The sequence below is a fragment of the Anopheles funestus genome, chromosome 3RL, assembly GCF_943734845.2.
Source record: "Anopheles funestus chromosome 3RL, idAnoFuneDA-416_04, whole genome shotgun sequence".
NCBI lineage: Eukaryota > Metazoa > Arthropoda > Insecta > Diptera > Culicidae > Anopheles > Anopheles funestus.
The window spans coordinates 74,642,269-74,667,987 of NC_064599.1; the positions used below are offsets into that span (position 1 = coordinate 74,642,269).

Consider the following 25,719-nt stretch of genomic DNA (forward strand, 5'->3'; position numbering starts at 1 on the left):
TGCATCAAGCACAACACGTTAAACAAATGAACAATCTTTAATCTACGTCCAACCCGGTATATAAGCGCCGCAAAGTATACAGAGGTGTGATAATTTAAATTGTGTCGATTACCCTCAGGCTGATAATCCCGACAATCAAACCACAAATCAGACATCTCTAAAGCCTTATGGGCGGCGTAGTATGGAAACCGGACTAGGAAACGGTTTTTTTTGCCGGAGTCCGGAGGTTCTCGGGGTGGTGTAACAAAGCCTTACGAGACCACAGGTGTCAACGGGAACATCAATCATGATTATAACTTTTCATCGAACTGATATCATCAGTGAAAACAGTACACAAAATTGTCCTCCGGCTAATCTGTGCGCTCTGAAGGAATGTGACATAATCGGAGATTACTGTTGTTGTTGTTGTTGGTTGGTTCCTATTTGTGTGTGTGGGAGTGTGTGTGTACGGGTTTTGTTTTTAATTCATCCATAGCTTTTTAATGCCATTATCTACTTTGCAATCTTATATTATCAATCATATTGTTATGAAGCATTTTTACCACAAAACCACCAGAAAGGGACCCATTAGTGGGATTGATTTATGATACGCTGGAAACCGAAATCAAGACACTCTCTTAATGGTTATACACTCAAGTGTACAATTGATACTAGCTACAATGTTATGATTATTATTGAGTAACCACCGTTCAGGGGTAAACAAACGGAAACGAACCACGCACTGTACGCATAAATAATTAAAACTAATGTATGATTGTTTTTTATACGCTAGACTCATCAAATCCGAACAGTAAATCGGCCACAATTGAAATGTATGCGCCCAGTTCGTACAACGATACAGTCACCGGTGAGACGCTGTCGAGCGTTTCGGAGAAAAGCGACGCATATTCAAACGATGGTAGTCAACCAGATTTTATGGTAAGAGCCTTGAACAATCTTACATTTGTACATTTTCTTATTGCTGTTAACAACACGATCTGTTCTTTTGTCTTCTCTTACAGGATGAAACACGGAAAAGGGCAGTATCCACGTATCTAATCGATGGTGGAGAAATGCAACCACCAAGATATCAGCAAGAAAGTAACTTACCTCATTACGCTAGCAATACTGGCACTGAAAATGGTAAGCTTAGTTTGAAGTTTATAATTTTCTCATGGAGCCTCAAGATGAATTTCAAAGTGAACAATTTTCATGAAAAGCTTCAAAAAGTTGCGTTCTTGTATTATTACTAGGGTACGGTGAAATATTTCATGAAATTGCGTTGAAATATTTCTGAGGCAGGGTTTTTCAACTGTGCAAAATAAGCGCTCCTATTTTAAGGAAAAGCTTGATTTTCGTTTAATTTTTGCATTACATATTTAATCTTCATTCTTTTTTAACTTTTTTTATCTAAAGCAAGCCCATGTAATAGAAACAAAAATATACATTTCGTATAAAATAATTATCCAACTATTGTTCTTTCAAACTAACATTTTGATTTTTATTTCATGTATTTTCATATATTGCATTTATTGCAAATTTATTCTCCTTTCTACTGAGAACATTCACAAACTTATTACATTTTATAAACAATCTAAACTTTTTCAGGATATGATCAATCCGGACCCACCGAAAGACTTAAAAACTCCACTATGGATGGTTCGTACTATCACATGAATAGCGACCGCTTCTATCCTCCGATGGTATGTAACGCTGTAACGCATTATAAAAATGAAAGCTTCTGAAAAGCTTCGCTCACTTCCGAAAGCTCAATTTGAAAAATGGCGCTGTTTTCTTTTCTTCCATTTCAGGATTATCCAGGTGTTGAGTTTCCAACACCTCCATTACCCGTACTAGCCTCCATAGCACCAGCAGAAAGCTCTTCCGAAACGTTACGAAGAGTCGCTCGAACGATGGTACCACCACCGGACGTAACGCATCATACACACCATCGAACCGTTGGCCACCTGCACGACGGCAGTCTATCTTCGACGATTCCGCTCGGAAACCTTAGTGCCAGCATCTCGCAAGCCGTCCAATCGACACCGAAGCAACCGCAAGGTATTCTGAAAGATCCAAAGCGTAGCAATAGTTCCGCTAGCGGAAGTCACACCTATTCGACACTACCACACCAACACCAGCTGTACAGTGTACACAATCCATCACCCATCCCATCGGACCAGTACGTCGCTGGGCCAAGCAGTGGTTTCTTCATGATGGAACCACACGGTCACACTCTGAACGTTGGTTCCAGTTCCGGTGGTAGCTTACTGATGGGAGCTTACGATCCGCCAGCTAGCTCCAGTTTGGCGTCATACAATGTGTCCGTTGGATATACCGACTCAGACGGGCATCTTGTTTAGTGCGGCTAGTTTTCGTCGCTAGTCGTATAATTAAAATGGCGGTGTGTAACAACATAATTAGGTTGGTGACGCTAAAAAGAAGCAAACGCAATCGATTTGTAATTGAAAAGAAAACAAAATATTAAAATTACTTTCCGTTTTACGCGTAAAAGATGGATACAAGATTGACAAACAAAAAAGTTGGTTAAGGTTTTTGTTTCTCTTGTGTACCAAGTGAAATTGAGATCGGTCAAATATAATGTGGAAAAACAATTGCATGCAATTATTTACAAACTGATTTGTTCAAATTTAATCCCTAAAAAGAAACCATGTAAACTACCAAAGTAAAACGCAATTTTAAAAAAACCATTCAAATGAACATCTATTGGGTCAACATTGTCAATTATAAGCGATAGGCAATTAATAGATACAGTTTAAATTTCTTCATAGGTATAACCTCTGTTCCAGTATACAAAAAAAAACAATTCCTTTTGAATGTTATTGGAAACAATTGACAATAAATCAAAATTGTTTGTTAAACCCCATTCAATACAAGGGTTTCTTTTACCATTTAATCATTTGATTGTTGAAGAGTTTTCTTACTAAAATTAAAACCCCTTTCAAATTACCTCATATACGTTATTATTGTACTATTAAGTAAAGGTTTGATGCAATTTAATTTGTTTTAATTTGATCTGCGTTACCCTGTTCTTGTAAATATAAAATATCAAAGGATACATTTTAGTAGCATTTTTAAAGAAATTATAGGCCAAAGATATAAATATTGCCGCCGGAGAAGTTAACATGTCAATAAGCAAGAACCAATTTTACAGGAGTTAATGGTTAATTTTAAAATTCAAATGTTTTGCAATAATTTTTAAAACTATACAGTAATGTACTACAGTTTCGCGAGATTCTTCATCTCTTTACATATATGTTTTACATCATGAGAGAAAATGGTCTTATTTTTTGCAAAACTGATCATCAAACTGTCAAAACGTTTGTAGAATTATTAACACAGACGCTTTCTACACTTACTTTACAACTCCTTCTATGACAAATATAATATACTTACAGTCTATAATAGTAAAGGATATCTCTTTTGTGGTTTATATACACTCTTTCATACCTCTAGAAGGATCTCATTATTGCAGCGTCAAACAAACATTGGATGTGCATTACATTTTATTACTTTTAAATCGTGCAATACATACGATCAAGCGCATATGGGCCGTCTAACAGCATATGTACATCGAAATGGTAGATAGCAGAAAAGTAGCATAAACAAATGTTTTAATACACATTTCTTATAGATAGTCTCTTTAGAAATACATAACAAAGCTTACAGAGATGAAGTAATGCTAAAGTGTAAAAAAAACTTAACGACGATGACGACAGATTTGATCTTCAATCGTATGATGTATGAGTTTTGAGAAGAAATAAAGTAAATCTGTGCATTATCTGTGTAGTGTTTTAAATATTTTATTTTAATATTAATGATGACATTGAGGTATCAAAGATACACTCTTGGATTGATCTGTATTAAAAAAAATTATAAAAAAGTTTTTTCCCATACCGGGAATCGAACCCGGGCCTTCTGGGTGAAAGCCAGATATCCTAGCCACTAGACCATATGGGAGGTATACGAATTGAAGGTAAGCTTGCTACTTGATCCTTGAATCATTTATCAAAACCGACCGAATTTTGTTTTCTATTTCTAATCTTGTTTTTCGTAAAAATTTGATTAGTCTACTGAAATATATAATATTCTTTTACCATAAATTTGTTTGCGAGAACATGTTTGGTATCGCCAATACTCTAAATAATCTATTCATAATAATATTAAAAATAAGCCCCCAATGTAATGGAGACGCCTGGTGGTTCTTAATATTTAAATAGAACGCCTTTATGTGCATTCTAATGGAGACGCCTGGTGTTTTATAAAAAAAAACATTAAAACCTATTTTCTTGGTGGTTTCAACCTAATTTTACTAGTTTTGAATAAAAAAAACATAGTATTACTAAAAAAAATAGTATTACTAAAACTAAAAACAATTTCAAATAAAAATGCTACACTTTCATTTTTTTATTTCACGATCTTAACGGGTTTTCATAATCATTTTGTACAAAACAGTCGTTTATCACTTACACACAAGTACCAGCTATTACAGTAATAATTTAAATATGACTCCACGCAATGCATTCAAAATGTAAACAATGCACTGCAGTAACTGTTTCCGCCTTTCCACTCATCCCCAGTAGCTGCATTACCATTGACCATTGAAACAATTTCCTTCGGAGCAAGTTTGTTGCTTTGAATTAAAAATAAATTTTCCATTTCCTTTTCTCCGCCCACGTCCTAACAGCTGATCAATCAGCGAGGTTGATACTGCGGAAAGTAATGCTTCACTCGCACGTCAACAGTACCGACCGTATATCGTCCCGTCTCTAAGCAACGTTGCTGCTTGTTACACTGTACACTCATACAACCAGCAAGAGTATCCAATGCATGCATGCGCGTAAGGGGTATATCAGAGTAAAAATGCTCGAAAATACTAATCAACAAATGTTACACCATATCCAACACATGCAACCGAGGACTACAATGCGTTAAACGGAGTGTTAAATAACTTTACTGTACCTATCGTGCCTGTTGCGTGTGTATGGGTGTGATACTTTGCCGGCTAGCCGAAAGCAAACCTCCCGTTTCAGAGCTGTTGCGCATGCTGTCAACCAGACCGCAATCCAGCTGTCCCGAAAGCATTGCCTCGGACAGTGGGAAGCGTCGGATTGAAGGGCAGGAATATGGCGCCCAAGGGTGCGAGAAGCATTTGTTATGGTCGAATCTTGCAGTAACAGCGAAACAACTTCGGTAACTGCTCGAAACACGAACGAAAGCACATACATTGATGCAGCATTGCGGCCTGTGGATGTAGTGGTTTCATGCGAAACCAAATTAAGTTGTTGTACATTTCCCAGATGGTTTTCCCACTGAATCATAAAAGGGGTGTGTAAAATAATAAATGAAATAAGGAACATTAAATATTGTTAAAGAAATTTCCAATAATTTCAAACAAAATATAACTAACAATTTAAAGTTTGTATCAAATCCCGTCTTCAAAACAACGGAATGAACTCGGATGACAGAACAACATATGTCCAAGGTTTAATACAACCCTGCTCATCTCGATACCGCAATCTCGATTGAGTAAGTTCGGTTTTTTGGCTCGAGCACTGCAACAGTCGAGAGTAGGTTTTCAGTCGAGATCGAAACAAGGCCACCGAAGGCCACGCATTTCCTTACGTCCCGTGGTGCGTCCTGTGTGTAAGAGTGAAAAGCAAAACGGGAGCCGTTTTGTAAGTGGCACACGGAAACGGAACGGTAGTTTTTTTTTTCTTCCTTGTTCTCTTTATTTATTGCCACACAACTCATCGAACGTTAGCTTGATGGATCAATTATTCAAACGCATTCCAACACTTCCTGCCAGCAGAGCATCAGCTACATCGTGTTAAGTGCAGTTAACTCTCGGAATGGATGCAGCGTTTTGCGTGTGTTTTTTTTTCAACCTCAACGATAGTGTAATAAATATAGCACATTGATGGTGCCCGATATGTTACTTTATTTGTAAAGTTGTCTTATAACGATCGTTGCCAACTTTTGAAAAGAAAAGGAATTTGTATACCAAATTTAAGGTGGAAAATTTACAACAGAACTAATTTCTTCTCTCTTTTTTGTTAAAACTATCCCCTCTTTAAAAAAATTCGTTGTTCTAGTTTATAAACATTTCCCTTTGTGTTTCTTCACCGTGGCAAGGGCTTGTGTGCGTGTGGTTACACCGCACGCAAGGAACGGGAGCGTTTGTGCGTGGAAGATTTTCGCGCGCATAAATAAAATTAGCTCACGAATCGCTTTCCCTAACGGACAGCACGCAAGTTAGCAGACCCCCGAACGGACGCCATACTACAAAGAGCAAAACGTACGATGGAAGTAACGAGCAAAACGTGAAGTTTGAATGGAAGGTGAAAAATGATTGTTGAAAACTTTACTCTCCACACTGTCCTGTACGTCTGGTGGAATGTTTCCACCACACCGTGATTCATCAAAATAGAACAAAAAAAAGGCAAAACGTTACTGTGCTGCTAAAAATGCTACCAAACCTGCTTCGAGCATGAACCATAAAATCAGTTCAAATATTGACGGTACAAGTGAAGATGTGGCAAGAGTGATACATTTACAATTTTATGAACTGTGAAGCGCGGATTGAAATTCTGACCACCCCAAACCGATATTTGCATTTTCATTGCGGTTGTGTGCGAAAAGGCAAAACAACATTCATTACCAGACAGTTTGATTGATGTTATAACGGGCAGCATGCAAAAGGAACGATTATAATCGTTTCGCTTACTTTTACTTCAAAATGAAGGTTTAAGTGGTAAAAAGCTGATGTGTCATTTTATTTCTATTTAGTCATTAATAACATTAAATTTTAATGGAAGGAATGAAAGACGTAATTTTAATTCAAAATTATTAGACATACCAAATGTGAGTTTTAGAATCTTATTTTAAAAATATGGGGCAAAAAAAACTTTCTTGATATATTTAAATCAAGAAAAATTTACTTCTTATTTCAATCTTTTTGTGAAACGTTTAAATTTGTTAATTGCTTTTTTATATTTCAAACACATGTCAAATACTAATGTTTTTCCACATGATATGAAGATCACAATTTCGATACCTCTCAACATTGTTTCAAACCATACAATACGAAACCTTGCAACTCGTTCGAATCAAGTTGTTTCCATTTCAATTCGCAAACCATACACCACCTTGAGGAGCTTTTAAACGATTTGTTGTGGTTGATTATGCTTTATAAATAGCATAACTAAGAATACACTCGATACGGTTTTTTTCTTCAAATCTCTAATAGCTCTAGGAAATAAAATTGCATGTTTGAACTGTCTTTGCTGTTTTGCACATCAAACGAAAGCAAAAAAAATGGAGTTTCATCTAAAATGTACTTGATTTTGTAGACATGAAATAGATTTAATTAATTGTCTATCTTACGCCATGAAAATGCTAAACATGATTAACACAAAATTGTCGTATTCAATCATTAAGCTTTGTTTTTGTACAATTAATCCATTTTTGAAGTTCTGTTTGAATAATTATTAAGTGCTTTATCTTAATAACCTTAATGAAGACAGTTTTGTTAAATAAATCTTTATTATTTAACTTTTGGTTAACATAACATTTTAATTAAAAAAATCGTTATGCTTTAAAAAAAGACATAAAATTTTACAATTTCTGCAGCGTGATCTTACATTTTATTGAAAAAATCATAATTTCATTCATTCCTTTTCTACTATTTAATCGCTATTATTGCGGAAATGCTAAATAGCGAAGGGTTTTTACTTTATTTTTACATCCTTCTCAACATCACTTTACGATCTCTTTGCATTAAATGCCACAAAATACGTATGAATTTCACAATCGATTTTTTCTAAATAACTTTAACACATTTGCGAAAGAGGTATGATTGAGGTAAGAAAGAATTGCCTAGTGCCCATCATCGAAAATTAAGTTACCGAATATTTTCAAACGAAGATCCGCGGTTCGAAAAAAAAAATACTCATGAACTCACCGATCCCAAAAGCAGGTTGCTCGGAAGTGTCAGCCAGTAGCAGTTTGCCCCCGGGGACGACCAGGCTAGGTGATATTTTTGGTACACCGTGGTGTACCCCGTCGACAGGTCGCTTCTCGAGGTTCGCGTACGACGGTTTAAGACAAGCGCTTCGGACGATCTTAAAATATCGACCCCAAGGAACGCACCCATTCGTAGTCGAGCCGTGGAAGAGTGAACATCGAGCCGAGTTTTTGCCTCACCGTCGCCCACCTCATTGCGCCAGTGGGTGCGCTGAGCATACCAGTGTGCGTGTGTGTGTGTGTCGGTCGTTGCCGGGAAGGTAGGTGATGTGTAGTTTCCCCAAAAGAAAACCCGGGCCATGGATTACGGGTTTTTCGTCGATTGCTGCTGTTTCATAATTAGTGCATGCGTACGTGCTCCAGTGTGATCCAGTGTGATCGTGAAAGTTATTCTAAGTTCTAGTGAGTGAAGCAACAGCTTCCATTACTACGCAACCTGCTCATCGAACGCAACCAATGCAAAGTGAATGAATTAATTGTTAGATAATCGTAGTGCAGTGCGTGATGCAAATATTAATCCGTCACGACTTAAATTAAATTGGGTGCGTTCATACCCCAGTGGTGGATAAAATTAAATCAATCCTGCTTGTCAATCCTGAGCTTCCGGATGTTTCCGAAAGGAAAAAAACCCTCCTGCCCAGGGTTGTGAAAAATAATATTATGGCTCCGTGTACGAAGTGGTTCAAACCCCAAGTAAAAAAAAAAGAGAGGCAAGTTGGCCTAGCAAAAGTGGCAAGTGAAAAGTTTTATTTTTAAATACCTCCACGAGAGCACCATCGAACCGGCCACCGGCCGATGGTTTTTGCTTTGCTCTTCCCGGTTTTGAGCAAAAAAGAAAACCCCCCGAAGAGTGGTTACCATCTCACACAACAGTGACAGTGGCAGAAAAGAGGAAGAAGAAGATACAAAAATGTAACAACAACCAGCGTAGTCGGCCGTAGCCGTATAAAACCGAATACAACTTCTTCTTGTTCCGAAACGTCGCGATCCTCGGCCTGTATGCCCGGGTGTCGTACCGGGTCAAAGTTAGCCAACAACAGCAGCGAAAACAACAAAAATTGCCCCATGCATTTTGTGATCCGTTGTACAAGTGCGAGTGCGTACGACGGTCACTGTGTTAGTGGGGGTTTTGCTTGCACAAGCGTAAGATGCGCGTGCGCCTGTAGATCGTGTTCTGCCCATACCGGCATCTAGGATGTGAGCTGGCTTTAGTGAAGAAAATCTCACTTTCGAAAGCGTGAAAAGAGTTTATTTTCGTTTCGAGATGTGCGTATGGGCCATGTTTTTTACAAAACACAGTGAAAACATGCGTGAGAGCGTTAGTGTGCGTGTATCGATGTGAATCAAACAAGCCAATCAGGCTCAAAAATCGACAAAAGGAAGTGAAAAAAAGCCGCTCGAAATGTCTTCAGTTTTAATGGAATGTGTTGATAGTGTGCGCAAAACATGATGCTGGAGAGAAAGCATACTTGTTTGTGGGTTGAAATTTATGTTGTAAACATGACATGTGTCTTATGCTGTATTACTAGTTTTTATGTCACAGACAGTGTTGCTAATAGAGAACGAAAGAAACGCTACGATCCCCTTCAATACGGAGATGCTTTGGATATTTAACTTTAAGAAGGATTATTCATCTAAACATTTAAAAGAAAGTCAGCTGTTTCAATGTGAAAAAGGTTAGTATTTATTTATCTCTACTATTTTACAAAACACGAAACTTAAATTCAAAAGAATTGTAAAATTAAACTAAACAAAATTTCTAAAATGTTGGTAAAGTCACAACTTTAAAGAGCTCTATAGGGCTAATAAATATGAAGATGACCACCATGACATATTCAAATGGTGTGGGGAGATTGCAGAATTTGTGTTAGTTGAGTTCTAATAACTTACACATACACAACGAATTGTGGCCCCCAATTACTGGCTGACCTTGACCATTTATGTAATCGTAGCTGGATAATTAAACATAAGTAACCCATCCTGGGCTGAAATTTTCACCGGATCTTTCGTGTAAAGACGTTCTTTCATACTGGACGTTGATAAGAATTATAATTGAATTATTATAAATTCTATACGAGCATATTTTTTGATTAAATTGGAACCCAATCTGGTATTAATCGGTTTCTAGATGATAATGAAAATCATGTCTTATTTTTTACCAATATTAATTTAATTAGGAGTTAATTTAGGAGTTTAATTAGGAGTTTAGGTTTTAAGCTTCTAACTGTAGAAGCTCGAGCAAAAGTTTTTTTTTGGTTTGTGTTCAATATATTTCTATCTCATAATTTGCATGGCAGATGTGGCCGTTTACTCATGAGTATAGTTAGTTCATTCTAGAGCAAAAGTAACAGTGTTAGTAACAAACATCGCTATTACTTGTCGTAGATACTCCGAAAAATTCGAAGTACCAATTTGTAAATTATTTTGAAACAAAAACGTTCAAACTTTGGAAATTTGAGATTTTGCATGGGGATAAGTGAGTGACTATTCAGGCTGTAGTTTTGTTTTTAATACTCTTGATACGGCCAGGCCGTTCAAACCGAGCAAAAAAAAAATATACTATTAAATTAAAATAAATTTATTCAAAATTTCCTTCTCTCTAATTTCCGTACTAAGATGCGATATGCATGTTACTCATGCTCGATGGTTATTTATATTCTTTACGATGAAAGACAGAACCCAAAGGATCAAATTCACAATAAAAACTGTGGAATGGATTATTTGTAATATCCGTTTAGCTTTAAATTACTATGAATACAATGACATAATGATGAAGATTATGTTGCTTCACATCTATGCAACGATAATTTCCTGTATTGTTATTTGAAAAACGTCATCTGCTGTGCGTCCTGCTGTGTTATTCCCCTCGGAAGCGCAGGATTAGTATAAAAAAGAAGAAAAAAAAGAAAAAAAATAAATTGTTTCATTCAGAAAATACATTTAACGATATCTACCATGAGTCATAAAACAACGTTCACACCTAACAGTAGTCTGCCAAAAACCAGCAAACACCAATATAAGACTCATTCATACATTTTGTCAACATTTTTGGCAATTCATCAAATAGATGATTTTTTTTTCAAACACGGTTTAGCGATGGGAAATAATCCGATTTCATAATACTGTGTAACGAACGTGTTGGACACTTAACAAAACGCCATAACCATTGTTTAGCAGCTATGCAATAGAAGCTGGTAGATGGTGTAAGAATCGCTTCAAAAACAGTTCATTGTCACCGATTCTTGTGGTGTACCGGGCCGGATGTATATGCCGACCGAATCTCCAATGTTCAATGTATACAGAACGATGAGCTATTTTTAACATTGAACTCAAAACTCTTCACTCTCAACAGATGATCGAGACGAGGCTGTGTGTCTTATATACTGCTATATGTGCTAGCAGAGCGGTTATTAGTGTATGAAAACCGATGAAGTAAGCGCAGAGTGATATTAATGTACGGCGTACAGTCATTTTCGATATTATTTTTCTACAGCTCTGTAGCAACAAACATCCCTCTGGTAGGAAAATGATTTTCTGAGAAGGAAATTTTATATTTTTATAACTTCCTGGTGATGTGTTTGATTCTTTTGCTTTGATATTTTTAGATGTTCTATAATGGATTTGAAATATTTTTATTATTTGAATATTTTTCACTAAAATATGGGCAAACGTACAAAAAATCACGATTGCTAATAGATTGAATAAATTTAATAAATTATTTATAAGATCCTCAATGGCTGGAATAATCACAAATGGCAGTTGCAATCTAGCTTACATTATTATTTCAACTACTTCTATGCAAGTAAAGAGCTCTGCCCTGGAATTTCACACCATTCATTATGTAGATCATGTCCTTTCAGGCTGCTAGCATCCGTTCCGCATATGCAAGCATTCCCGAGGACGGTTCGGGCTGCGCTATAATAATTAAATGCACCCAAGCAACACTTATGCGGTGATTGTTTTCGTTTGTCTTCATTCCAACTAAAGTGAGAGAGCCACTGAGAATAACTAAAGGAATGTCTTAGGAAGAGTGTAAATAATTTCCCGCATGGTATCCCACCATTTTGTAAAGGGAAATGTCATTCTATTGGTATCTTTCTATTTTCCTACAAGAGAATAATACGTTGTAATAAAATTGTAATAAAATTCTTTGATTTTATGAACTTGAAAAATCTCGTGAATTTAGGATTTGGTTCCTTCCGGGAAACTGTCAAATTAAACATAAAGAATCCAATCGATCGGTCGTTTATTACCATCAGTTCTGATATCAATTTAAATCAGGAATATTATAAAATAGACGTATTACATTTATTGGAATAAACGTAACATACCAACTTTATGCTCAATCACACAACAAGTAAAAGCAGTTAAAGTTTTTATTCCTTAAACATCTTATGCTTTATTAACTTAGTTACATTAAGTGATGGGAAAGTACGACTGGACCTGGTGAATCGGAACCGTTACATTAAAGTAACGACCCTGACCAGGTCCAGAAATTAAAAAAAAAACTGATTACATCAGGTACATAAGCGAACAGGTACACACTATGGAATTCAATGCGACGACCAGGCCCAAAGTAACCATGTACTTTTACCTGATAAAATAACACGTAAAGTAACCAGGTCCAAAAGCTACCGGATACTTAGGCCGACGACCAGGTCCAAAAGTAACCAGGTACTTGTACATGGTAAAATGGATTAGAGTAACAAAGACACCCCATCTGTTTCCGGAACCTGGTAAAATACAAGAGAGTAACAGAGAAGTCCTACATACCTAACGGTCATATTATTAGTATTATTATTGTTATTATTGCTAATAACTCCATAAAATGTCCATACTAGGCAGTATGAAGTAGCAGTTTGTTTGACAATTTTTGCGCTGCAATTGCCACACCCCCCATCCATCTTCCGAACAAACAGGTACCGGCCCGTTACTAAATATTTGTTATTTTTCCCATCACTAGTTTACATTACATTATTACATCCTACGCATTTCGAGCTAAAAAACCAATTATGCTCCTATGCTTTTAAACAAGCAACACTTGTACGCTTAAAGCTCTCCCAAATGCTAAACTAAGTCACCAATCATCCGCTCATCCTCACGAGATCTTATCGCTGTAGAAACAACTTCCAAAAAAAACACTCCAGAAGCACTCGGTGCTTATCAAAATCCTCGTTCCGCACGGTTACCACGGCAACGGACTAATGAAAGGAAACGATACGAAACTCACTAATTGCTTCCATTTCGTGCGAATGTTGACTCACTGGGGCTGGAAGTGAAAATGCCAGTCCGTTGGTGAGGGAAATTTATTTGTGTGGGCCTTTTTTTGCTGACGCCAAGCAAACGACACGGGGAAGGATAGTTTTTTTCCACTCTGTTCGTGTTTTGCACGATTTTGTATGGTCGATGTTTAATTGGAGATGAAAATAAAAGCAACAAAAATATGGTTTTGTTGAGCTTCACAGTATCATAGCTTTGTTGTTTATACAGCAAAAGGATACAGAAAGTCATAATAATGTTTAACAATGAAAACTACTTAAAATTAATGTAGAGATAATTTAAACATACATTTACAAATGTATTTTTAACATAATTGTTTTAATAGCATATCTATTAAGTAAGTCATACTTACTTAAACTTCATAACAATAGCAACAAATAAAATAATTGCAATAACGACGACGGTCTCTACACGACAGGATCGGGTAACAAATCCCATCTAAACCGTTCCCCGTAAAATTAATGACTATCCTGATACGAGATCTTGATACAGCTTGGTCGTCCTTAATTAGGAAAAAAATATTTATTTTAATATCCATAAAGTTATACTTGCCTATTCTTCATATTTTCAAAAAAAATCACAAAAACGAGAGGAAAATAATTTCCATTTTGTGGTCACCCATAACGGCCGCAAGAGCTGACAATAAATATTTCTTGTCATGCATCGGAAACCGTTTCCTACGGAGAAAACCACATCACACAACGTTTCTGTAGCCATACAATTCTGAAGCTTTCCCTCTTTATCCTTATCTTTATGTTATCATAATTTATTTGTATGTTGTCTTAAAATAAATTTCCACTAAATTTAAAAAATATTAAAATTTAACAAATGTATTCTTAGTAAATCAGTCGAAACAGAGATGCAACACTGCTGAATATTTACATGCAACATACTCATGCATTTTATCGCAGCAAAAGTGCAGCTCCATTGACAGCACACACTGCGAACGCTGGTGAGAAAAATCATTCACTTTGCTTACTCCGATAAGCGTTTACATCACGCCATAACACGCCAGCCCAACGGTTTCATCCTAACCGATCATCGATTTTCCGGATAATCCGATTAGGAAGTGGTGGCAAAAAGCGCTGGCAGCTGGGTACCCGATACCGAGGACCGAAGTAAGGCCGCGTTTTGCCTTATCTCATGACTTTTCCCTTAACAAAGTTTCATGGCCGCCCGGAGGATGGAAAATCGATCGATTGTGCTTCTTGCTGCAAAACAAGCGATAAGTTTTGCAGAATTTTGCTGACACCTATTTGGGTTAAAAATTCTTTACAATCGATTTGAAAACAATCGATTTAATACAGACTGCTAAATTTAGTTTTATATCACCAAAAAAAAAAATCTTCAATCTCAATTTCTGCATCTTTTTCTTTGGTACATGTCACATGACCTTCTAATCGTCTAACTATAAAAGATCAAATTTTCTGATTCGTACAAAACGAATTCGCATTCTCAATCAACTGCAAGTTTACTGCAATCTGATGCCGGTACGTTTCCGTGTCTTGCGTGACTGGATGCTATTTTACCATTTTTGATTCCATTCTGTGGGTGGCTAAACGGAACAAACCACCATTTAGAAATCGAGCACGATACAACTTCTCGGCACGATGTCTGATGGCGGAAAGAGCCTGTCGGAAGTTTGAAAATCTTGATAACTTTTAACAATGTCACCTACATTAACAAACAAAAAAAAACCTTGACCTTATTTTCCAATTTCTTCTACCAAAAGTTGTAAATAAACTCGAATGGAAGAGACATTAATAAAATTATACCGACAGTATGGCGATGTGTAATAATTCGAGCAGGACTGGCCCTTCGGTCGATAAGAGCAATAACAATATTGAATGTTTCAGAAACGATTTTACAAAAAAAAACCATTCCACGTTCGATCCTTAATCATCTGTTTTCGCTTCATCTTTCTATGCCGTCCCACAGTTCATCATTCAATGGTAAACACGATGTGCAAATATTTGCCCGTTATCTGTGTACCGTACCGGTCTGGTTGCTTCTTGGCTTTTTTGTGAGCTTTTTTTTTCCTTCGCATGACACCATCCACCAATAAAAATAAGCGAACGTCCCAAAACGATGAGGATGAGAATGGAAGGTATAAAAAATCAACACTACACCTCCATTCTGTCTACCAGCCGGTAGACCTTTCGTCTCAAGTTCCACGCCACCAAAACCAAAAGCAAAGCCATCTTTATCGAGGCCAAAAACGACTGTCGACGATGGTACACCGTTACGGTTGGCTTTTATGTGTGTTTGGCACCGTACTCCAATCCATTCGCAACAAACTCAGGAGCTTACCGGGGAAGTTATATCCTTATGCCCATCCTTCGGCAACAGACGATAGTGCTGCGTCTTCCGGACACTATCTGTGGAAAATGAATGTCGCACCCGCCTACTCTATCCTGCCATACAAATTCGCACATTATCCCATTCGCATATAAACGAAATTGCCCAAAACTATCGTATCGCAAAAGGGAAGAGTTTTGGGGCTCGTACCAACCAGACCGGTGTCTAACAATTCAACTTCAACCGACAGTAGCCACAAGCGTACTTGGTAAGGCACGTCCTGGTGGAAGAAAAAAGATCTCAAATTTGCTACGAATACTACACCAGCCGGAAAACTGTTGCTTTAATGCTTATAAGAAGCAAACTTTACCACCCGGAACGGTAAAGTGGAAAAAAAGCTCTCCCTCACATACACAGACACAGCCACACAGAAACGACCGGAAAGGATTTTGTAGGCCATTTTTAATGCGATCGGTCGCTGCCGGCACCGAGCAGCTGTTGCTTCAATCCACCATGACCAACGGAGGAACATAAATAAGGCGAGGGTGAACTTGAAAATACAACAACGGGATAAATTATCCACCACCATGTGGTGTTGGTATTGGTGGTGGCAGGTGTTTTTGAGGAAGAGTAGAGTAGATTACGTACATGAGATATAAAATTAATGTGCTATGCATTAATGAAAAACCGGTCGGAAGGAACCAATTTGCACTTTACAATGCTGGTGAGGTGCGGGAATTTTTTATTATACCGACGCACCAACATTGTGGTTGCCATCATTTTTCGAGGGTTTGCAGTTTTGATAATGTGATAATGTTACTCATTATAAAATTATGGAATACACAATTTTCGTAAAGAAGGAAGAAAATATAGAAAAGTTAAAATAGTACCAATAAAATGGATTGAAACGTTAAAAAGACACTTCTAATAAGCTTTTAATTTATTTATTTATTTATTTAAAACTAAAACATTAGAAAATTGAATAAAATTTTCCTTATACTAGGATTAAAGCTTCAAACATGTATAAACCTGAATTATTAAATTATTTATTATCAGTTTGATATTTTAATTTAGTTGCTTAAAACTTTAATGCTTATGACTGAAAAGAGTTTAAGGCACTTTAATGAAAATCTTCCTTCGATTTCAAATTTTCCAAACTGAAAAAAAAACATAATGAAATTCATTACACTAAGAGAAAAAGATCAAGCCTTCTCTAGACTAGACTAAAATTAGTAGCAGAAGTAGTGACTTATTATTACGTTGTTTATTTTCTTGCTTTTTCTTTTTGAAATCTTGTACTGTAAATAAAAGCTGTCAAATACAATAAATAAACAAATACTACTACTTATGAATCGATCTAATATTGTATGTGCTCTGGTCAGTCAGTAATCCGTAAACAGAAGGAGTAACGTACGGGGCAATACAGCGAGATGTAACGAAGAAGCTCCCAATCGTCTCTAAGTACGTTTTAACCATGTGACCGCGAGTTGTCTTTGTTAAACTGAAAAAAATGCCGTTTTTCTCTCGGCATCTATTGTTACAAGACTTTCTTGTTATCTTTTCGATTATGGATAGTAACTCATAATAGACCTCATTCTGCTGGTCCCACCAAGATCTTCTTCTGAATATTCTTTATATACCAAAAAACTAACCATTTTAGGTTTTAAAAGAGTTACATAAAAGAAATAAATAGGTAGAATTACCCAAAAAACACGTTCTTTGGCACAAAATTTGTTTTCAAAGAAATAAACGTCGTTTACATTCTCGCAAATAGACAGATAAGAAAGACAGATAGAAAAAGAAAGTCTATTGAAAACACTTAAACATGGCAGTGTTGCCAGATTAACCAGCAAAAAAATGAACTGGTGGCGACATCTGTTATCAAAACGCTTTAATACTCGTAGTACATTTTTATTCATTCGTGTTCTTCGAACCTAACTGAAGTTATTCTATAAATCATTGTCTATAAATCACGCCTTGCCGTAAAAATCAAACTCTCAAAAGGTTTAACAAATAAACTTATCAAACTTTTCTTTTTTTCTTCTCCCTATTTGCAGCATCCCGTACTGAAGGCGAACACACACACCATCATTGCTCCGTTAGCCTCAATCTTTGAGCAAAATTTGTTTCATCCACTTTTTCCCCGGAAATTGCTCCGTGGTTCATTTTCCTTTTTCACCTCTTGCCTTCCTCACGCGCTCTCACGCAATCTCTTTCACATATAATTTGCAATAAATTGTACGAATTTGTTCACCGTTCTGCATATCCTCCCATTTCATTTTGCAGGATCACACGACGACATTCACGACGTGCTTCTACTACAGCGGCTACGATCGAACCGATCTCTCGAAACCGAAACTTGACCACCTTTAACGCGAAACGTTATATTATAACTCCTTGTTTTGTTCATCGCCATCGTCGCCCGTCACCAACACCATCAGCTTCCACGTGTCAACAGTTGTGCCTCGCTAAGGATTATTATGGCCGTCGGTGAATGTGTGCCAGCGGGCAAAGAATACTAGTGCCAGAACAGTGTGCGGAACAGTGATTGCCAAAAGAAAAAAAGACACACAAAAGGAATTAGATAAATCTTGCCAAAACTTATAGCAAAGCGTAACGGTGGCATCACCAGCATCGCCACTGCTGTCCAGTGAAAGTGAATCAACGTCTCTCTATCGCTGCTGGTGTTGCAAACTTTAAGCACACCGGGCAAGCGGTACATTACCGAACTGTTCCATTAAAGGGAAACGGTACCAAAAGCTGCCAAAATAGAGCCGTAGTAGTGCAGCAACATGGCTGAAGCAGAGGGAGGATCCGAGCAGGATGATGTTTCATTCTTGCGCACGGTAAGTGAACGATTTGTTTTATTTTTCTTCTCTCACCCGGAAATGCTATTTTAACTTCCATCCTTACCATACACCACCTTTCGGGCAGGTGGTGGGATTAAAAGTTAGAGCAAGGTAAATTTTCTTATTGAATTAAACGACCCGGTTTGATTACTCGCTTTGCTATCGTTTAATTAGTTAACAAAGATATTATATCGTAAAATTTTATTACACTCCAAACGCCTTCCACTGGTTGTGTTCCCCGTTTGTTCACCTTTTTCCATGTACCATGAACGGATCGATTAGGCATTCATGAGCTTGTACCAAGGTACGCCAACTGCGCGAGCCCTCTGGGGTTCCATTTTCAGCAGAATCATAAACCACAACACATTACACAGAAATATCTGTACAAACATTCGCCACGGTACCGGAATTGCTTGCCAATTGTAAGTGTTTCACCACGGAAAGGCAAGGTACGGTACGTCTTTTCGGCCATGAATTATTTAAGATTTCACACCTTCCACCTGAAGGTGTGTGGTTTGTAAGATTTCTTTTGGTAAGCTTACAGTTTTAGCACCCCTTGAAATAGCTTGTTTGAAATTTTAATTTCAACTTAAAGATGATTTAAATGAAGAATTGCAATTTATAACGATAGGATTACCATAAATATTTTAGGACTTTCACTGATTTCAATGACGTTTCTCAATGTTTAGGTATTGCGCGTACGGAGTTAAAGATGTTAAAAAATAATCAATATGGTTTTTGAAAAGTTGGCACAATTGTCATATAAATCTCTTCCGTAGATCAGAACTTGAATCTTTTTGTAGTCCAGAGCATACACTAATCGCATCACTAATTATCTCATTACTTTTAGAAAATTTAAGATAAAAAAATTGAAGTAACATTGCGTGTAAGGAGCTTGTTTATCTGAAGCACTGAAAATTAATGTTTAAAAAAATTAAAAATGCTTGTTTGATAAGTACTATTTCAACAAACCACATTTTTAAACCCTTTTCAATTTTAAGCAGGAATTATACTGCTATGGAATATCAAGTCTTTTGTATTTAAAGTTTCTATCACTGAGAATTTTAATATATTAATAAATTACTTAAAATTTACAAGTTATACATATAAATCCTTTTGCAAAAATCAATTTAGCCAAAAGTTTTTTCGAGTTGACTAGAATGTAAATGTATACAAATTTGCATAAAGTACAAAGCACTTAGAATATAATTTGAAGCAACAAAAATCTAAAGAATCAGCTATGGAAGACTAAAATACACAAAAGGACTGTTTGCTTTTCACAGCTCATTTCGTTAGAGTTGATCCCAATAAGCCCGTAATTGTTCTGAGAAACTGTGAGCGGTACAAAAGGGCAACTTTTTTGTTTAGCAAATTAAAAGTAGCTTTAAAGCAGTTTTACATCAGCATTTAAAAGACATTAAAATACCGTAAATCACCCTATTCATAGCTTAAACAAGTTACTAAAGTCATAACAATTCATAGACCGAGTAGCATCACCTAGTTACCTAAACTTAAACCGCCAACCATTTTATAAAAACGTCTACAAATGGTTTATGACAGAGTATTCCACTTTTTTTAGAGAACCAATTTTCATCATTTGACATTTACATTTAAAATTATTAAATATACTTAAAATTAATATAATTTATGGAACCTATTTTTGAATTTAATTTAGTATAATTTCTGCATATTGCGTATAAAAAGAAAAACCACTAATTAACTAAAAATTAACTTTTATTCTCCGTGTGTAACGATCATCTTTAAAGCTCATCTTTTTAACCAATTTAAAGAATTGATAATATCTGCACGTCTTCAAATAGTCTTAACGACTTTCAAAGTTTATGCTTTTAATAGGACCATCTTCTAAAAAAAATCTTATCTATCTCCGGAAGCGGCTCATCAGCATTGTCGTCCAAACCTACCCTCATCAGTGCGTGATATCAATTTAACTAATCGGCTATTCGAACTGTCCTATTACTTTCTTTTCATCACCGCTCCTAGGAAGACATGGTCTGCCTGTCCTGCACGGCAACCGGTGAGCGCGTGTGTCTGGCTGCCGAGGGTTTCGGCAACCGGCATTGCTTCCTGGAGAACATCGCAGACAAGAACATCCCGCCGGACCTATCGCAGTGCGTGTTCGTAATAGAGCAGGCGCTGTCGGTGCGTGCACTGCAGGAGCTGGTCACTGCCGCCGGTTCGGAAACCGTAAGTATGCCGTCCGCAATACGCCACGCTGCCGACTGTCAGCGTGTTCCGTTTCCGAGACTTTTTGTTGATTATTGTGCGCCCTCCGGGTTGGCCACCAGGGGTGAGATAGAGAGGGATAGTGGGAATGGCCACAATTACATCTCATCCGCTGATACTCCTGACACTCGGGAACGAAAGGCACACCAACCACTCCACTCACGTTCATTAGAATTCTTGTGTAGTAGCGATTTGAATCTGCTCCCTAGTTCTCCCATTTACTGCACCACCTACAGCACAAACCGTACGATAGTTTTGATTTTTATCTGTCCCACAAGCACATGAGTAGAACTAAATTTGCACAGGAAATACACACACACACATGCTTCCATGTCCCAACGATACTAGAATGAACTTGTTTCTGTCATATTCGCACGGAAACACCGAAAAACACCCCTCAGCCCTTTTGTGTCTACTTACTTCTGCGAAGATACGGAGTAGTTTTGCATAAATTATCGATTAGTTGGACCATCCTTTTGAAAGCAGTTCTTGCTCGTGTGACACTCACGGGTTGCCACATTACACGGGACGGGGGTTTGGGAATTGGTTTTTGTTTGTTGTTGTATTTTTCTTGTTTCTCCAAGCTACCCAAAGTATGGATATGCATAATTCACATCAATATTATACACAACACCACCTGTTCCGCTTTTTGGTCTTTTGGGGTAATAATGGAGTTTCGTCATGCCGGAGAGTCAGTTTGCATCACACATTAAAATAAGGGGTACGAACCCCCCAAAAAAAACCCGCGGGTTGTGAGTCAAAGGGGTTAGCTCAGCTAAAACACACGTCCAATCATTTTCAGACCCTCAAAGGACACGTAAAACAGAATACAGAACGAGAGGAAGAAAAAAAGTACACACTCAAACATTGCAAAAAAATATATTTCCCACTAGATGGCGCCACTAGATCATGCTGATGTTGGTTTTTTTGCTTTTTGTACCGATGTTTGCCCTCTTTATCCCTTATCGAGAGCTATCCCTGTGGTGGAACTTCAGGCGATAGTAGCTTTTGTTTTTGGTTTTTGTTTTATAGTAGACGTTTTTTTATATTCTTTTGTTATTCATTGCTGTTTTTTTCCTTCGTTCCTCTTTTTATATTATGTGTCTTTTGCTATTGTTTTGTTTCTCCTTTTTCTCCTCCAATGTGCATTTTTATCTAGAAAGATTTTGTTTTTTTTATTCGTTCTGTTATTTGGTTTCATACGTTTTCTTCCCTTCTTTGCACTCAGTAGAGATTGCTTTTCCGAAGAAGAACGGACGGAATTTTTCTATTGCACTTCTTCCAAGCCCCAAGCCCCAAACGTTTCTCCTTCCCCGCAGATCTACAAATATTGATCCATTCCAGTTTCACTTTGGATGGCTTGGATGTTCACTTTATGGCCGTCCAGGTGGTCGTAAAAGTTGCACAATTTGCATAGGAAAGCGTGGAAAAGCAGCTTCGTTGGAAAGCTTTCAATCACATTCCGTTCCAAAGATGAACCTGCGTTTCGTGAGGAGATGGAGATGATAGGACGATGTGCCGACGATGTATACCGGTCGATTCTTTGCCACTGGGGAAAACACTCCCCTACCCAATCGCACCACTCGTAACCATTTCCTTCCGTTGGTAGCAAATTTTTGTCCTTAGCTTTCGTGCTTGAAATTTGCCTTTGTCCACCAACCAACACACAAACACACTCATCCTTGTTGAAGATGGATCGGGGCCTGTAAGCGTGTCGGTCGGATCGGAACGGTACACGGGGATGATTTATGAGCTTTTTATGAATGTCGGAGTATCTCAGCCGTCAACCACCTAAAGCTCCTAATTCCGTGCCAACAGTTAATGTGATAAAAATTATCTTACCCGTTGGTCTCGTTTTCTTTTCAACCATAATAATTTGCTCCCATTTACAGTGCAAAATATGTTTGATCTTCGGTAAAAGTTGTTCCCTTCCGGTTTTGTTGCAAATTCATTTTATCGTACGAAGATTATCCCCATGGAGAGAATTTTTCCGTTATCTGCCTTTCTCTTCTCAATTAAATAAAAAAAAACTAAACCAACGAGCATAAATTCCCAACAGCAAAAACAAAACCAAAAACATTCGTTCTCATGCAGAACCCATTTTTTTCGGCTTAATTTACTTTCAGGGAAACGATTCGGTAGTAAGTTGCGGCGCATACTAAGCGATGTGTGAAGATTTCATCCTAGCTACTTCCTCCTTCCGTGTATTCGAATGTCGTATCTGAGAGAAACGAAACGAAACAAAGAAAAACCCTTTCCCATTTACTCGTTTTGTTTTCTTTTTCTTCGGTTTTCTTTTACTTTCGTTTTCTTTTGCTACGTGTTACTGTTTCCAAATCTGTTTACGTCTGTGCCTTACCTGTTGCCCGGCCTGGTATTTCATGTTTCATGTTTCTTTTCCATTTCTCATATCTATGTATGTCTTTTACTTTTCGTTCTTCGTCGCATTCGTTTTGCACTCTTACCTCTTTACTACATATGTGATCGTTTTCTTTCCTTTTATTTGTTCTATTTTACACTTTATTTTCCTTCCTCTTCATATACTATTTTCATTATAACATCTCTTCTCAAACGCATTACGCTCTTAAAAATTTAAATTGGCTGTTAGTTTCGGTTTTGTTTTGCATTCGTTTTTTATTATTTTCAAAATTTATTTAATTCTTCTACTAAACAAACTTGTCGTGTTTATCTTTTCTGTTTCGTTTTTGTTCTAAATTTTCCACACTTTCTTCAATCTCAAACTTCATACCACATCACAATCTCTCTTTATCATATTTTCTTAAGAGTTTTACTCTTATGTACTTCATGACTTTGAACCACATTTGAATGAGAACGAGCTGTGCTTTCAGCTGAAACCGTAACAATTCATTTCTCTTTGTATATATTCTTTGATGATTGCGCAAGATGAACGTTGTACAAGCTTTCAATGTCCCGTACGCAGCATGGTTGTACATATTTATATATTTTTCAAACACGGAGGGTTACTAATTTCTTTGGAAGCGATACTTGAACTCTTATCTTATGGAATAAGTTATTCTAGCAGAAATAAAAAGTTCTAGAAAAACAACATTATTTTGGGGGTGTCGTTCACGCAATTCCAATCCACAAGAGTGAATCTCATTCTTTACTTAACATTCGTAAATAAGTCTCTTCCAGTTTGCATGTTGTGGTACAGAAGCTCGATATCAACGCATGTTTGTACAGCTGCACTGATATAACAGCACTTACGTAACGTTGTACATATGTTTTTCCTTATCTCTCAGCATCGTATAACATCGGCTCAAGCAGTGATGTGCCATTGTAGAATAGTGTTTGAAAAACAGAAATCCCTCGTTTTGCATTGGAATGGATTGACTTGATCGTTTATTAACACCATTAATTTCATGTGTATGAAATTACTTTGAAAAACTCCTCTACAACTGAAATTTTAACATCCACAATATGGCAGCTCCAGTGAATGATGCTGCTTGGCGAATGGTGTTCTAAAACATACATTTTTTTGTTTCTTACTATCGTTTTACTAAAATTCTTTCTTTCTTTCTTTTTGTTTTGGTTCACTTTCCTTTCTCTCGTAATCTATCACATTTCCTCAACAATAGGGCAAGGGTACCGGGTCCGGACATCGGACGTTGCTTTATGGCAATGCTATTCTGTTGCGCCACAACAACAGTGACATGGTGAGTAAAGCGATTTTAACAACACAATACAGTCGAAAAGCATAATGTTTACGAACGGTCCATTTAGCACTACCATGCGGCAAGAATTTCCATGTTTATTGCCATTCGCCCGCTTTTGCCAATTCAAATTTATTGGTGTCCAATGCCAACAAACCATTTGCTCGTTTGGTTGCAATTCTGCCAACCTGTTGGGTTTGTGGCTATTATTAGACACTCAACTGGCAATCGCATAGAGAAGTCTGGTTTTATTAATCGCTTTTTTTTGTACGTCCCACCTCTAACAGTATCTTGCCTGTCTGTCGACTTCGTCCTCCAACGACAAGCTGTCGTTCGATGTCGGTCTGCAGGAACACAGCCAAGGTGAAGCCTGTTGGTGGACCGTACATCCAGCCAGCAAGCAACGTTCGGAAGGTGAGAAGGTCCGTGTCGGTGACGATCTGATTCTGGTGTCTGTCGCTACCGAGCGTTATCTGGTAAGTGGAATAAAAGTCGTTTTCCTGAGAACTTTTCGACGATATTGACTCTCCTCTACCTTTTCCCACAGCACACCACCAAAGAGAACGATCTATCGATCGTGAATGCTAGCTTCCATGTAACGCACTGGAGCGTACAGCCGTACGGAACCGGTATCTCGCGCATGAAGTACGTCGGTTACGTTTTCGGTGGCGATGTACTTCGGTTCTTCCACGGCGGTGACGAATGTCTTACGATCCCGAGTACCTGGAGCTTAGATTCGGGTCAAAAGTGAGTTATTTCTAGTCAACGTCGAATCGACAATTCTACTAATGAAATCTTTTCCCATCTCCTCAGCATTGTCGTATATGAGGGAGGTTCTGTGATGTCACAGGCACGTTCCCTATGGCGACTCGAACTAGCCCGTACCAAGTGGGCCGGTGGCTTCATCAACTGGTCACATCCGATGCGAATTCGCCATCTTACCACCGGCCGGTATCTCGGTGTGAACGAAAACAACGAACTGATACTGATGAGCCGCGATCAGGCTACCACCTCGCAGACCGCATTTGTACTGCGTCTCGAAAAGGACGACCAGAAGGTAGTGCTGGAGGACAAGGATCTGGAAATCATCGGTGCCCCGATCATCAAGTACGGTGACTCGACCGTCATCATGCAGCACTACGAGTCGGGCCTTTGGGTCAGCTACAAGAGCTACGAAACGAAAAAGAAGGGTGTCGGTAAGGTGGAGGAGAAGCAAGCCATCCTTCACGAGGAAGGCAAGATGGACGATGGGTTGGACTTTTCCCGCTCGCAGGAAGAGGAGTCACGTACCGCCCGTGTCATCCGCAAGTGTAGCAGTTTGTTCACCAAGTTTATTAGGTAAGTTTAGA

General features: G+C 37.7%; 2 protein-coding genes and 1 non-coding gene across 16 annotated transcripts in view; 2 read left to right on the plus strand and 1 right to left on the minus strand.

The window, feature by feature from the left end:
• Positions 1-3,785, plus strand: part of LOC125766954 (nephrin-like) — a 264,053-nt gene extending 260,268 nt beyond the window's left edge. For all 3 annotated transcript variants that reach the window (XM_049433080.1, XM_049433078.1, XM_049433079.1), the window contains 4 exons: positions 773-918; positions 1,002-1,122; positions 1,588-1,682; positions 1,791-3,785. In XM_049433080.1, the coding sequence (XP_049289037.1) occupies positions 773-918; positions 1,002-1,122; positions 1,588-1,682; positions 1,791-2,342 (914 nt within the window). In that variant the 3' untranslated portion in view covers positions 2,343-3,785. The remainder of the gene's footprint in view (positions 1-772; positions 919-1,001; positions 1,123-1,587; positions 1,683-1,790) is intronic.
• A 103-nt stretch (positions 3,786-3,888) lies between these two features.
• On the minus strand, positions 3,889-3,960 carry Trnae-uuc (transfer RNA glutamic acid (anticodon UUC)). Its single transcript has one exon. It is a non-coding gene; the product is annotated as a tRNA-Glu (tRNA).
• A 3,846-nt stretch (positions 3,961-7,806) lies between these two features.
• Positions 7,807-25,719, plus strand: part of LOC125766943 (ryanodine receptor) — a 39,901-nt gene continuing 21,988 nt past the window's right edge. For 5 of the 12 annotated variants that reach the window (XM_049433052.1, XM_049433042.1, XM_049433046.1 and 2 more), the window contains exons 1-7: positions 7,808-8,285; positions 17,890-18,449; positions 20,454-20,657; positions 24,296-24,373; positions 24,658-24,846; positions 24,918-25,117; positions 25,184-25,708. In XM_049433052.1, coding sequence (XP_049289009.1) covers positions 18,396-18,449; positions 20,454-20,657; positions 24,296-24,373; positions 24,658-24,846; positions 24,918-25,117; positions 25,184-25,708 — 1,250 coding nt within the window. In that variant the 5' untranslated portion in view covers positions 7,808-8,285; positions 17,890-18,395. Of the gene's footprint in view, positions 8,286-17,889; positions 18,450-20,453; positions 20,658-22,822; positions 22,838-24,295; positions 24,374-24,657; positions 24,847-24,917; positions 25,118-25,183; positions 25,709-25,719 lie in introns of all 12 variants that reach the window. The other 7 variants (XM_049433043.1, XM_049433050.1, XM_049433053.1 and 4 more) reach the window with 3 other exon arrangements.